Source organism: Musca domestica, unplaced genomic scaffold (genome assembly GCF_030504385.1).
Source record: "Musca domestica strain aabys unplaced genomic scaffold, Musca_domestica.polishedcontigs.V.1.1 22, whole genome shotgun sequence".
Classification (NCBI taxonomy): Eukaryota; Metazoa; Arthropoda; class Insecta; order Diptera; family Muscidae; genus Musca; species Musca domestica.
In genome coordinates this window covers 3,182,584-3,196,809 of record NW_026712262.1, presented here as the reverse complement: position 1 = coordinate 3,196,809, position 14,226 = coordinate 3,182,584, and the positions used below count along the sequence as shown (strand labels likewise).

General features: G+C 35.9%; 1 protein-coding gene across 5 annotated transcripts; it reads left to right on the top strand.

Moving 5' to 3' along the window:
• Positions 1-12,718, top strand: LOC101901601 (transmembrane GTPase Marf). Of its 5 annotated transcripts, none has more exons than XM_059122922.1 (12): positions 1-191; positions 4,602-4,709; positions 4,989-5,367; positions 6,633-6,922; positions 7,005-7,343; positions 7,499-7,510; positions 7,637-7,753; positions 7,816-8,377; positions 10,915-11,162; positions 11,242-11,403; positions 11,480-11,676; positions 11,745-12,718. In XM_059122922.1, exons 3-12 carry the CDS (start codon positions 5,094-5,096, stop codon positions 11,944-11,946), a joined length of 2,403 nt encoding a protein of 800 aa, XP_058978905.1. In that variant the 5' UTR covers positions 1-191; positions 4,602-4,709; positions 4,989-5,093; the 3' UTR covers positions 11,947-12,718. The 5 variants fall into 5 exon arrangements, with proteins under 5 accessions (XP_058978905.1, XP_058978906.1, XP_058978903.1 ...); XM_059122923.1 differs by having other exon boundaries at positions 1-249; positions 7,502-7,510; XM_059122920.1 differs by having other exon boundaries at positions 1-249.
• The last annotated feature ends 1,508 nt before the right edge of the window (positions 12,719-14,226 follow it).

The window sequence follows — 14,226 nt, the reverse complement described above, 5'->3', positions numbered from 1 at the left end:
CACTCAGTTGTCAAATTAAATGTCAGTGGGTTTGTCGGGCAACTATTCGTGTTACATCATTTAAGAAAAACAACTTTCCACAAAAATAATATAGTTTTTTGTTTAATTTGTTTTGTAAAAACACCAAAAACGCATTGTAGAACATTAAATGCTGTTGCCCTTTTCAACACGCTTTGGAAACAGCAACAGCAGTGAGTATTTAAAGACAATAAATCGTGTAGAAAAATGACCGAAGAATCTAATAATCAGGTTAGTTGAGATCCGAGAAAAGATGCAATACAACACATCATAAAACGAAGAAAAAGCAATAACAACAAATCAATAATAAATGTCCAAGTAAAATCGCTTATAATGTTAAACTTTTGCGTAGAAGTGAAATTCCTCTAATATCCTTCATTGGAATTAAAAAGCGCCCATTCCCGTTCCATGCAAGCTCGGCAAAAATCTGTTCGTTTGTGTTTTCTTTTTGTGTATATTCCATTCGCGTGTGTATGTGTGTCGCGTATTTATTTCGTATACGTGTGGCTGTGTGTATGACATATTTGCAATTGGCTGGCTATTGTTTGTGGTGCGCAATATGTTTATGACCAGCCAGCCAGCCAGAGGCAATACACCTCAGCAAACTTATGAATTGTTCTATAATTGTGTGCTCAATCGAATACTCGGTGAAATGGATGGAAATCATCTGCCTATATTTTACGTTTTAAAATTCATTGTTGTTTTCCCTCCTCATCCACAATGTAAACGAATTCTAGTACACAATTATTATTAGAATTATGAACAAATATTGCTCGTAAATTCGAATGATTCCTTTGCTCTTCAAGAGGAGTTCGCATTGTTTTGAAAGTGTGGTGGTATAGCAATGTTTCAGTCACAAAACTCACGTGTTTTTTTGACATCCACACATTGCTGGCTCAATTGAGAGTTGTTCTTGGTGAAATCGAGCGCCGCAAGTTGCATGTTTTTAGGCGTTTTTACGCAACCATAGGCAATGTGTTATGCAGGAAACTTGCAACATTAACATTTCAAAATAATGTTTTTTTGATAAGATTCTATGGTGTCAATTTGTGGCGAAACGACTCTAGCTTAGTAAAAACTCTTCGATTTTTTGCGAAATTTTTTTCCAGAGGTAGGTGTTTTTGCCCTGAATACGGGAAACTTATTTGTTGGGGGACGGCCCGGTACCCCAGATTTTTGAACCGAACGTCCGGGTTCCAGACCCGGGCTACAAGTGGATCCACTTACCCGATATAAAGCATATAGATACTGTTTGAAAGCTTATGAAAATAGCTATCCAACAAGTAGTCACATTATTTAAGGCGGTTATGGTCAAATTATCGATTTTTTGGACCGCGATTTTTTATAAAACGTCGAAAAAGGGTCCTTACCTTTTCAAAATACAATTAAAGATTTTTACTAGAGATAAGCCTTTTTTGGCTTCGTATAAAATTTGAAATTTTTTCTTGGCTAAATCGTATAATCACTACAACTGTTTCCATCATGGAATGCATTTTTATATTTTCGTTTGGGGTATTTATTTTGGTTCCAAAGGGAGAGGAGGATAAATGAAGAGAACGACGATAAATAATAAATAAATAGTAATTATGACTATGGGTCGCTTGGAAATCTTCGTTCATAATCCCTAACTCTAGCTTAGTTCCCTCCGCACATTGGCGCTTATCAAAATAGGGTTGTTTAGATATGTTGAATATAATTGTTAGAAATTCGTACCATCCATTCTGGTAGCCAATTTTCCATATACGTATTGTCATCAAACAAAGGAACCTCCAATATTCGATTGATTACCAAAAATTTATCAATGGAATTTGTTGAAATTTGGTATCAGGGCCTCAATTCTTGTTATGTGTTCTTTATAAAGGGAATGTTTTTCATTTCATATTTTCATAGAACAAAAATCTACTCCCAGGTTAGGTACATGCTGCACAGCTTCACCAGAGTCCACAGCTGCTTACACCTGAGACCATTGGTCCCAGGAAGAGTGAGTGATGATAGATTGGTATGGAAGAAAGGAAATAAATATCTCGTTAAATAAAGAGTTGTTTAACCATTATTATTATGCTTTTGGAAAACCTGAGGATAATGATGGGATGAACGTCTAAGAAGAACGTCAGAGTTTTAATTACCCACATACGAAACAGCTATTTGTTTTTTGCTTGACAGCGTGGGCACATTAGGTGTTCAATCGTTTCTGCCTCTTCTTCGTCCTCGCATAGTCTGCAGAAGTCGGGATCACTATCCATCCCATCTAGAGGTCAGATATTTGATACTGCAATGGTCAGTCAATATGCCCACCTATGAATCGTGGTGGAAACGGACCCACTAATTGATAGAAGGGATTAGGTTCTTTTTATCGATATTGACGGCCAAATTGCTTTAGATAGCTTGCCACCGGTTTCCAAGTGCCATCATCTGTCTGCTTCTTCGAAGAGAGCATTTTTAAACCGATTGAAAGACATAATAGCTTTTAGGTGGTTGATAACATCTTCCATCGGGTGAGTAATCGACCACCTCGAGCTATTTCGTCAACCATTTCTTTCATCACTATAACAAGTTCCTGGTAATCAAAATGACATATACCGCTCAAATATTGAACATTGGAATATTTTCATCATTCCTACATTCCAAATGGTTGTGGATATTAGATGTAACTGCTCTTTGACATGTTTTTCTCGTATATGGACAATTCTATTTTCTGGGCAAATTTGACATTTATTGTTATTCTTTCACCGATACTGTAGCTGAATGCTTTATCAACTTGACGAATGTTGCGGCGTTATCTTATATCAATATCACCAAAAAGCAAAATAGTTGATTGAAGTTTAACTGCACAATTTCATGCAGTTCCTTCACTACCTGCTTAAGGTGCTTGCGATATACGTATATGTAGATTATAAACAGAAGGACTTGTACTGTGTTTGGATTTGTATTATTATTCTTTGATAAGATTTTAATGACATTGACAAGTAAACATGTAAAGTATAAAACCAAACATTCAGTTTATTGCCTTGGCAAATTTACAAAGCATTCATATCAACGATACACACAAAAATGCATTTCGTAATTTTAAGAAAAAAAAAAAAACATTTTAATTATACAGGGTGAGATGAAAAAACTGCAACCAACTTCAGACTGTTGTCATTTCTAAGCCACTCGTCTGACAGCTGTTAAAATTATTCCAGTGACAGCTCATTGTATTGTTTACAAGCGTACAAAAGCATTTTGGTGAGAACTTTCAAAAAAAAAGTTATTCGTGATTGGCTGGAAAACCATAAAGTGGCTATCGTTAGAGCACTCCAGTATTTAAATGTGAATAAATCTTTTGTGTCTCGTACCATCGCTTGTTACCGTGATACTGGTAGCGTAGCCCGACGTCAAGGAAGTAGTCGGAAGAAAACAGCAACATCAGCTGAAATGGTTCGAAAAGTAAAGAAGCGACTTGATCGTAACCCGCGTCGCAGTGGCCGGAAAATGGCTCGTGAGCTGAACATATCGCAACCGTTCGGCAAATATTGAAAAAAAAGCTCGGGGTTAAGCCATTGAAATTCCAAAAAGTGCAAGACCTTGCACAGCAAAGGAAAGAAAATAGACTCAAAAGAGCTAAAGAGTTACATCGCTTGGCCGATAGTGGTGAACTGTCGAATTTGGTTTTCTTCGATGAGAAAACATTCATTGTCTAGCAGTTTGTAAAAAACAAAATGATGTGTATATTTGCCAAAGAGATCAGCTGAAAATGTGCACCGCTACACCGATATCAATCCGTTGGACTATTGTGTCTGAAGTATTTTGGAAAGCAAGGTTGGCACTAAAAATACCAAAGCGTCGATTACCTCAAGCAAGCGCTTCGCCGGCAATGGGCCAAAATATCGCAGAGCAACATTCGAGCAGTTTGTGACGGTTTCATTGGCCGTGATTCGTGCCAAAGCAGATCAATTCGAACAAATTTAAACTTATTCTTAAATTTGTTGCAATTTCCAACATTTGTTTGTAGTGTTTTTTTTTATCTCACCCTGTGTTCATTAGTGTATAACGTCGTCAGATGTTGAGTAGCAAGATGCCATCGGATAAATCCCTTAGGATAATCTTAGTTGTCGTCAACCCAATTGTATTCCATTTCTATTTTATTGCGATGTCTTGTTTCGTTCAAAAGTAATTTGATATTTGTTGCGAAATTCTTTCAAATGATTCATTTTTCTAATGCATGCCTATGGTCTGCCTATTCCCCCTTACTGTCACATAAACACACAACAAAATACCCCCAGCTATCTACATATACAAAATGTTTGGCATTTGTGTTAACCCATTTACTATAATTTTCATGGATTTTAAATACTAGAGAAATTATAGACCGTCATATACTGAGAAAAGAATTTTTAAGATATTAACAAAATTTTGATTTGAAAAAGTTAAAATGGTAACGAATGGGTTAATCATCAACTGCGTACATATTTATTATCTCCACACTATTGTTATAAATATTTATTATCAATAATATTCATTGACACCTTTTCTGTTTTTTGTTGTTATTTATACCTATTTTCTTATTATTATTTTTTGTATTTTTCTTTCTTTTCTATTTTCAGTTTTAATAGTAATTTAAGAATTGCATCCATATTCACATTATATTCCAACAAATCAGAGTACCCCAAAATAAGCTAGTGCACGGAATAAATTCTCAACCTATTTTTGTTGTAAATAGAATAGAAGCTGCATAACGTTATCAAATTGGGAAAATAAACAAAGCAAAAAAACATTACCTAAATCTTTTGGTTTACACACTTTGATTTCTATTGTTTATGGAGTAAATATTTAATAATCAAAATTGTGTGCTTTTAATGTCAACTCAAAATTTATAGAAATTTTCAAAATTTGTCAACAGAAATCAGAGTGCCCCCCAAAAAAAAGAGTTCTCTATTATTTAATTCGATTTGATTTTATTATTTAATTTATTTTTTATTTTCACTATTAAGTTTAATTTTTGAGACTATCATAAAGAAAACAAAAGTAGAAGAAAAAAAGATAAAGATAACTGCTCTTTCATAATTAAAACAACAAAACGTTTATTTTCGTAAATAATGGCGGCCTATTTGAATCGTACGTTTTCAATGGTCACTGGTAATGGCGGCGACGCCGGCAACTCTTCCAATAATACGCCCCAAACAAACACAAACCACCACCACAACAAATCCATGAATTACGATCCGACGGCAATGATGTCCGAAAATCGAACAATGCATATCAATGCCGATAAATCCCCATTGCAGGTATTCGTCAGAGCCAAAAAGAAGATCAATGATATCTATGTGGAGATTGAGGAATATGTTGCAGAGACCACAACATTTATTAATGGTAAGTTTAATAAAATTATTTTATTTCATTTATTTTCATGTTTTTGTCAGATTTTACAAAGGAATAACAGTGGAGTTTGTAAATTGAATATGAAGCTGATAATGGATTATGGTTTGGTTTAAGGATGTGCAGATACACAGGAGTCGACAACTGCTTCACTCGGGGACCTTTGGTCCATTGTGTTTATCATAGGAAGAATAAAGTTATTGGTGGTAGGAGAGATAGAGGAGTGACAAGAAAATAATGTATTTATAGAGAGAAGCATCTTTAGCAGGGTAGTGTGCCAAGCCAGGCAATACTTTTAGCAAACTTGTAGATGATGGTGGGATCTATGTTTGAGAAGAACGTAAGAGTTTCTATCTCCCACCTACAGAATAGATGACATGGGTCATGGGTTAAGTAGGTGTTCAATAGCCTAACTTTTCATGAACCTCACATAGTCTAAAGTCAGATATGAGGTCAGATATCTGATACTGAAGTGGCCAGTGGCTACCGCGATTCTTTGGCTTTAAATATCCTGCTGCCAGTATCTAAGTATCATCTTCTTCCACCTGACATAATAGCTTATTGATGGTTTTAAATTCTCATTAATCAGTAGGTTAATCGAATGGGAACCACCTCGTGCTAATTCATCACTTCATTCCCCACTATATTTCTATGTCTTGGTCTATGAACATGGTCTGCGGTGATGAGAACAGAGCTGAATGTGCAGGTCAACGGAAATATAATTCGGAACACAATCTATGCAAAGATTGGGGTCACATCCGACAGCATGTTCAAGTCGCCATTAGGGAGTTTCGTCAGATATAAATTGAACAAAATGTGCGAAAAAACCCACCTTGCGTCATACCCGTTTTGATCTTGGGGTATTTGGTCAATTAGCTCTGAAATTCGACGAGTACTTGCCTTTTATTAAGGTACTTTGAGAGCCAACACTTGACATTATTTGGGAGGTTGGCATTCATGAATTCAAACCGAAGTAGATGAAATTTAATATTTTGGAATCGTAATATGTAGACCATATCTTCCCTAAAATTGTTTAATAAAGATCAAGGTTTTTGAAAGACCCCCATAAAATGGGTCCTTCATTGTCGGTATTTTGAAGGTCTACAATTAAATATTTTGTAAAGAACTATCTGGAGAAAATGTTTAGTACACTTTTCTTTAAAATAAAACCACAACATGATTGTCGGCTTCATATAAAATTGTTCAATCAAATGTTACCTTTATTAAAATTTCTAAACTAAATCATTAAATATTTGCAGCTTTACATGCCGAAGCAGAAATTGTCGACAAAGCAGAACGTGAATTATTCGAAAGTTATGTCCTGAAAGTGGCCGGCATTCGTGAAGTTTTGGCTCGTGATCACATGAAAGTGGCCTTTTTCGGCCGTACATCGAATGGAAAAAGTTCAGTGATCAATGCCATGTTGAGAGAGAAAATTTTGCCCAGCGGCATTGGTCATACGACAAATTGTTTTTGTCAAGTGGAGGGCAGTGATAGTTCAGAGGCGTATTTAATGAAAGAGGGTTCCGAAGAGAAACTCAATGTTGTGGTAAGTTAAAAACAACCTAAATATTTATTTCAATTCCATAATATTAACTACAACTTGTATCGTCTCTTAACATTTTTTGTAGAACATCAAACAATTGGCCAATGCATTGTGCCAAGAAAAGCTAAGTGAAAGTTCCTTGGTACGCATTTTTTGGCCACGCGAACGTTGCAATCTGCTGCGTGATGATGTGGTCTTTGTTGATTCTCCTGGTGTTGATGTCTCAGCCAATTTAGATGATTGGATTGATAATCATTGTCTGAACGCCGATGTCTTTGTTTTGGTCTTGAATGCCGAATCCACCATGACCCGGGCCGAAAAACAATTCTTTCACACAGTTTCACAGAAATTGTCGAAACCTAATATCTTTATTCTAAACAATCGTTGGGATGCATCAGCCAATGAACCCGAAAGTCAGGAATCGGTAGGTATAATTACATTGAATTTAAGAAACTCAAATGTAGTTGATGGCATTTTGGTTTTCTTTTATATATTTTTGACTATCCTTTTTTACTACATTTTGATTTTGTAAACTTGAAAAAAAAAATAAATAAATATAAAACTACAATTCCAACAAAGGAGCTCGACAAGGTAAAGATTAGTATACCTGTTGATGGATGGCTAGCTTTTGATTTTCTTTAGAGCTTCTAAGCTTTTTATTGCTTATATTTTTAAAAACCTATTAAACTATCAATGTTTTTCCTTTAATTCCTCTAGGTAAGATCCCAACACACAGAAAGATGTATCGATTTCCTAACAAAAGAGCTGAAAGTTACCAATGAAAAGGAGGCAGCCGAACGTGTTTTCTTTGTATCAGCTCGTGAAGCTTTACAGGTAAGAAATGAAACATCTTTTTTTGTTGGGATAATATTTAATATTGCATTATTTTGTGACAGGCCCGCATCGAAGAGGCCAAGGGCAATTCCCCCAGCCAAGGCGCCATTGCCGAAGGTTTTCATGCACGCTATTTCGAATTCCAAGATTTTGAACGTAAATTCGAAGAATGTATTTCAAAGAGTGCCGTTCAAACGAAATTCGAAAAACACAGTTCACGTGGCAAAACATTATCGGGTGATATGCGTTCGATGCTGGACAACATCTATGAGCGCATCACAATATTCCGTAATCTAAAATTGGATCAGAAGACATTGCTAAGTGAACGTATCCAAGGCACAGAAACTGAAATGATGAATGTTACACGTGAAATGAAGTTGAAAATTCACAATATGGTGGAGGAAGTTGAACAGAAGGTGTCCAAGGCACTTAACGAAGAAATCTGGCGTTTGGGCGTATTAATCGATGAATTCAATATGCCCTTCCATCCCGAACCATTGGTCTTGAATATTTACAAAAAGGAATTAAACAGTCATGTAGAAGCTGGTTTGGGTTCGAATTTGAGGGCACGCCTCTCGATGGCATTGGCCACAAATGTTGAGGCGGCACAACGGGAGATGACAGGTATGTTGTTTCAGAAATTTATTTTACTCTTTATTCTAATATGTTCTGAATTTTTCCCGTATTCCTTGAAGTTGAAAACCCCATCCTAGAACTCTTCAAAATGATGGCTATAATTCTTTCCTAATGGTTTTGAAGTTCAAAACTGTTTTTTAGCAAAACTTGGGAATTCTAGGGATCTTATCTTAGAACTCTTTAAAATGATAGGTTCGGTTAAAGAGAGCCTAGTTGTTTTAAAACAACTACTCCACTCGGAGAACTTGTGTTTTCTCTAAGAGAAAAAAATAACACGAAGGAGTCAACGTTTTGTCTTTAGCCACTTTAGTCTTCTGGCTAATCGGAGTATTCCTGCCGTTTCAGTGTCGGAGAATGAAAACATATCGTTCAGGATTTGCTTCGCATTAGCTTATATTTCACACCGAACTCCGTTGGACAGTGGCAGAGTAAATTTTCGACCCTTTCAGTTTCCTCCTCATCTTGGCGGAGCCTGCAGTAATCGGTGTCGTCACCCCACTACTAAGTCATGGCCCTTATATAACAGTTACTAGTGATGACTTCCACCACAATTTTAAGATCTGATTTCGGCATGAAGATGAGCAACCTTGATATCTTCCCGGAGAGTGTTGAACTAATTTTCTTCGAGACATTGCATCCCCCTTCATTAGCCAATTTTGTTGAAATCTCCTGGAGTAATGTTAATATATTTCTCGGAAGAAATGGAACAAGGGTGGTTTTACATAGTTGTCGATCTCTAAATTGATTGATTTGGATCCACGTCTTGTTAATTCATCTGCTGTTCCATTACTAGATATATTGCAATGGACTGAAACCCAACAAAACTTAATGGACGACTTTGCTTTTTCCAGTGCATTCCAAGACCCCAAAACTGTCATAAGTTTAACGGTACATGAATTTAGTGCTTTCAGACCCGCTTGACTATCGGCGTACATAGTCACCGAGCCGTTCAGTTCACTGTTCGCTGTTCGCACTTTCTCAGAGTTTTAGCGGGTCCAGACGTCTCTGTTAGGTGATATATAAGCACTGACTTTGACCCCGGCTCATATGTGTTCCACATACCCTAGAATCGCAGAATGTCCAAAGGACAAATAGATTAAAGAGATATAAGTTAAGAAGGGTGCCTAGTGCAGTTTGGGGTGCACTCCGAAATTCACTTCTTATCAATAGAGATACCACTCTTGAATCTTTTTAATGCTTCTGGGATGGGGAGAGAATACGACATACTTGGCTACCGAGATACTTGCCTTCTAGAAGTTTTCGTTGATTGTTTAAAATTAGCACCTTGCATTTGATCTGAGATTGTTTGCAGGAACTTTCCTCCAATCCTGATTTGAATTCTTTTCGTAAAACCAGAAGTGGCTATCATTAGGGCACTCCAGCGATGGTCGCTCTCCACTCATATTAATCCACCGTGGCATCAAAATAAATGACGAATATTATCGTGAAAATATTCTGAAGGGTGTATTAAAGTCTTGGGCACGCAAACATTTTGGCCGCAGACATTGGACATTCCAACAGGACACAGCACCATCTAAGAATGGTTACAAAATGAGGTTCCTCGCTTCTTTTCCAGCGCACAATGGCCACCAAAATCTTCGGATACCAATCCGTTGGACTATTATGTCTGAAGTATTTTGGAATGCAAGGTTGGCACTAAAAAATACCAAAGTTTCGATCACCAAGCAAGCGCTTCGCCGGTAATGGGCCAAAATACCGCAGAGCAACATTCGGACAGTGTGTGACGGTTTCATTGGCCATAATTCGTGCCAAAGGTTACCAATTCGAACAAATCTAAACTTATTCTAAAATTTGTTGCTATTTCCGAACTTTTTTTTACTTTTATTCAATGAAATTAAAAAAAAAAAAAGTAAAAATTATGGCGTTTAACTTTGTTGCAGATTTTTTATCTCACCCGTAGCTTAACGTATAGGAAGAGAACGGATAGTCTGATTTGGTTCAAACTTTGTAGATCGTGATATTTGCATTACCGCAAGATCGGATGCGATAACGGACGAGATCGGACTACTCCTTCTAGTAACTCCCCCACAAAGGGTGCAAAATTTGTAATATCTAAAACGCTCATGAAATGCGAAATATACTGAGATTCTCTTCAAACTTCACACATGCCAATATTTTTAACATTACAAAATCAGGTGTAGAAATGGGGTATAGCGGACCACTCCTTCTGGTATCTCCCAATCAAAGAGTAAAAATTTTGCAGTGAAAATCAGTGAATAATAATTTATAGTGCCTACTAGATCTAAAAGGAACATTCATTGTCATTTAGGCGCAGAGGAATTTATAAAGAAAATATCCTAATTATCCATCCCTCCAAAAAGTTATTATCCCTTCCTCATTAAGTCTATTTCACTATCTTTCAACCACAAATGAACTTTATAAAGAAATGTCAGTTTGTTTATTTTTGATCGTAAAAATAAGATTAGATTATTCTCTTCAAAACTAATTTCATTTATTCATATACAAATCTGTAGAAACAATAATTTATTTATGTTGTCTTCTAGATCGCATGCATGCCCTGGTGCCGAATGAGAATCTATTGCCCCAAGCACAGAAAATCGTTGCACGTTCACAGCCATTTGAAATGCTCTACTCGTTGAATTGTCAGAATTTGTGTGCAGATTTCCAGGAAGATTTAGAATTCAAGTTCTCATGGGGTATTACAGCGATGATACAACGTTTCACTGGCAAAGTGAGAGAGCGTAACAGCAAGAAACAACCAGCCATACTCAATCGTCAAGGCAGTATTGTGGTAAGAACTTAGTGGTGATAAAAATAAAATGAAAACGACTTTTAAATGTTTTTGTATTTATTTTTATTTTGTATCACAGAATCCCGTTTCGCCCCTTACACCAGTAAATGATACACCATTGTGTCTTATACCCACACCGGTGGGCGGCATTAGTCAAGAACAATTGTCACTGATATCACGTTTTGCATTAACCTCAATTGGATCCCAAGGCACTGTGGGTGGCCTCATTGTGGCGGGCATTGTAAGTAATAGCTGTGGACGAGAGTGACTGCAATAAATTGTAATTCATTTTCATTTTTCTCGGCCACAAATTTTAGATGCTGAAAACCATTGGCTGGCGTGTCTTGGTAGGTGTTGGCGCCCTATATGGCTGCATCTATTTGTATGAACGTTTATCCTGGACAAATTCAGCCAAGGAACGTGCTTTCAAATCCCAGTATGTGCGTCATGCCACCAAGAAATTGAAAATGATTGTTGACCTAACATCGGCCAACTGCAGTCATCAAGTGCAACAGTAAGGAGGAATTGTTGTGTATTGTTGTTATTTTTCTAAACAATTTTGTTTTCATTTCTATTTTGCAGAGAATTGTCAAGTACATTTGCCCGTTTGTGCCGCACCGTTGATACTGCCACCACCGACATGAATGAAGAACTTAAGACCCTTGAAGCCCAACTCAGCGTCTTGGAAGCTAATCAAAAACAATTGAAACTCTTACGCAATAAAGCAAATTACATTCAAAATGAATTGGAAATATTCGAAACAAATTACATAGCACCCAACTAGCAGCCAGTTGCAACACATGTGATGTCGTCACTTGCTTAACCAATCTGATCTTAAGAAGTTTATGATTTAAGTAATTCATTCAATGAAAATAATTCATTCATTAAGATTTTGTAAATTAAAATAAGAATTGTGTATGGCTGTAAAGGCGTTGGTGGGAGGAAAAGAAACAAGTCATTGCATGAAGGAAATGAGATTAAAAAAGAGGGAAGAGCAAAAAGGATTAATGATATTGTTGCACATTTATCTCATTATGGCATGGATTTCTCCTTAGAATTACGACTCTGACAAAACACAACAAAAAAAAAAAAAAAACACATCTTTACAAATTTCTCCGCGCAGTTAAAGATTGTCTTTTTTATTTTCTCTTTTTTTCCTACAAAAGAAAAACAATTTATTTTTTGGATCGATTATTATGTGCTCATATTTATATTATTGTATTATTATTTCAAATCCCATCTGAAGACCACCCCCCTACATTTTGGTTTCTCTTTAACTGAGTTTCATATATTTACACCATGCAAACAAAACCAACTTTGGTCCGTGTCCAAAGAACGATGTTGATAACAATAATAATTTCTAATATTTTTACAAATGTATGTAGCTTAATATCTGATTGTGTGTAAAAGGAATTTCGTTTAACAGAAACTTGTTTTGCTTTATTTTTTTTTTCTTATTTACAATTATATTTGAGTAAAATGTTTGTTGATCTTATTTAAATAAAGAAAAAATATGTTGTAACAATAAAAGAAATAACATAACATTAAATTGGAAATCCAATTGTGCGTTCTGTTTTTTATTTCCATAGAAGGCGAATTTCTTTGTATCATTCGATGAAATTGAATAAAGAAACTGAAAGTATTCAAAAATGTGTGAGCGATTATTAGTCTACGTAAACTCAAAATTTACTCTGTTCCAAAACCTGCAAGAATTTTACCGATATCATAAAGCGAAAATCGGTTATTGCTGTAAAAACTTTTCAATTTTTGCAGACCAATTGCCTTTAATGACATAATTTAGTAAGTATTACCATAGATTAAATAACGCATAGACACAGGAAGTGTTGTTTTATTTCCCTACCAGTTGAGTTGAAAACGGAAGATGCCTGGACAAACCTTCGATCCATTGTATTCATCCTAGTAATAAAGTTATTTGTGATAGGAAAGGTATAGAAGCGAGAAGGAGAAAAATGGATTTATAGAGAGAAGTATAGTTAGCAGGGTGGTCTGCCTAGCCAGGGAATGCTTTTAGCAAATAGCCTATGTATCTTATTGGATAAGATGGAATGGATCTGCATAGTAGGTGTTCAATCTTCTCTACCTCTTCTTCATCTTCACATAGTCTGCAGTAGTCAAATTGCAAATGGTTTTTCTTAATCATAACAGCCCAACTCCTTTTTAAAATTTTACTCAAATGTATATTATGTCTGAAGGACTTTTGGTATTGAAAATGGGCCATATAGGTCCCATATAATAGTACCCGCTATTTTCGGTATTTTGGTGATTTAAGCGACATAATTCAACGGAATTATCTCAAATTTGGTATTTAAAGTTCGTAATGGATACTACAGCCTATGACAGAAAATTGTCTGTGAAGGTCCACGTCTTCGTATAGCCCCCATATAACGGTACCTCCCGATATTCGATATTTTGAGGATTTTATCGACATTATTCACCGGAATTGTTTCAAATTTTGTATTCGAAGTCGTAATGGATACTATAGCCTATGACAGAAAATTGTCTGTGCAGGTCCACGTTTTGGTATAGCCCCATATAACGGTAGCTCCCAATATTCTGTATTTTGATGATTTTAGCGACATTATTCACGGGAATTGTTTCAAATTTGGTACTTGAAGTTTGTAATGGGTACTGCAGCCAATGCCTGATGCCTAGCCCTACATACGGTACCTTCCGATATTCGGTATTTTGATGCTTTTAGCGACATAATTCACCGGAATTGTTTCACATTTGATATTATTTGTCTATACAGACAAATTGTCTGTGCAGGTCCTCATCTTCGCATAATCCCCATATAACGATACCTCCTTTTAACGGATTTTTTTCTTTTTTTTTGAAAATTAGCAAATTTGTTCCAAATGGTGTAGGGTATTCAAAGTTTGACCCAACCGAATTTACAGCTTTTTTACATGCTTTAGAACAAAATGTATGCTCTCAGTTTTAGAATGAAATAAAACTGTGATTAAAAAAACTCAAGTTCTCAACAATACAAAATACACACTTTAAATCATAATAAAAAATATTAATTTTTTTATATTGTATTTTT

What these genes read in the sequence shown, in the direction of transcription:
- LOC101901601 (XM_059122921.1), top strand. Translation starts at nt 5,094, where the DNA reads ATGGCGGCCTATTTGAATCGTACGTTTTCAATGGTCACTGGTAATGGC. An exon ending in AAGAGAAACTCAATGTTGTG is followed by an intron (nt 6,923 to 7,004) that starts GTAAGTTAAAAA and finishes CATTTTTTGTAG; the next exon opens with AACATCAAACAATTGGCCAA. An exon ending in GCCTCATTGTGGCGGGCATT is followed by an intron (nt 11,404 to 11,479) that starts GTAAGTAATAGC and finishes CACAAATTTTAG; the next exon opens with ATGCTGAAAACCATTGGCTG.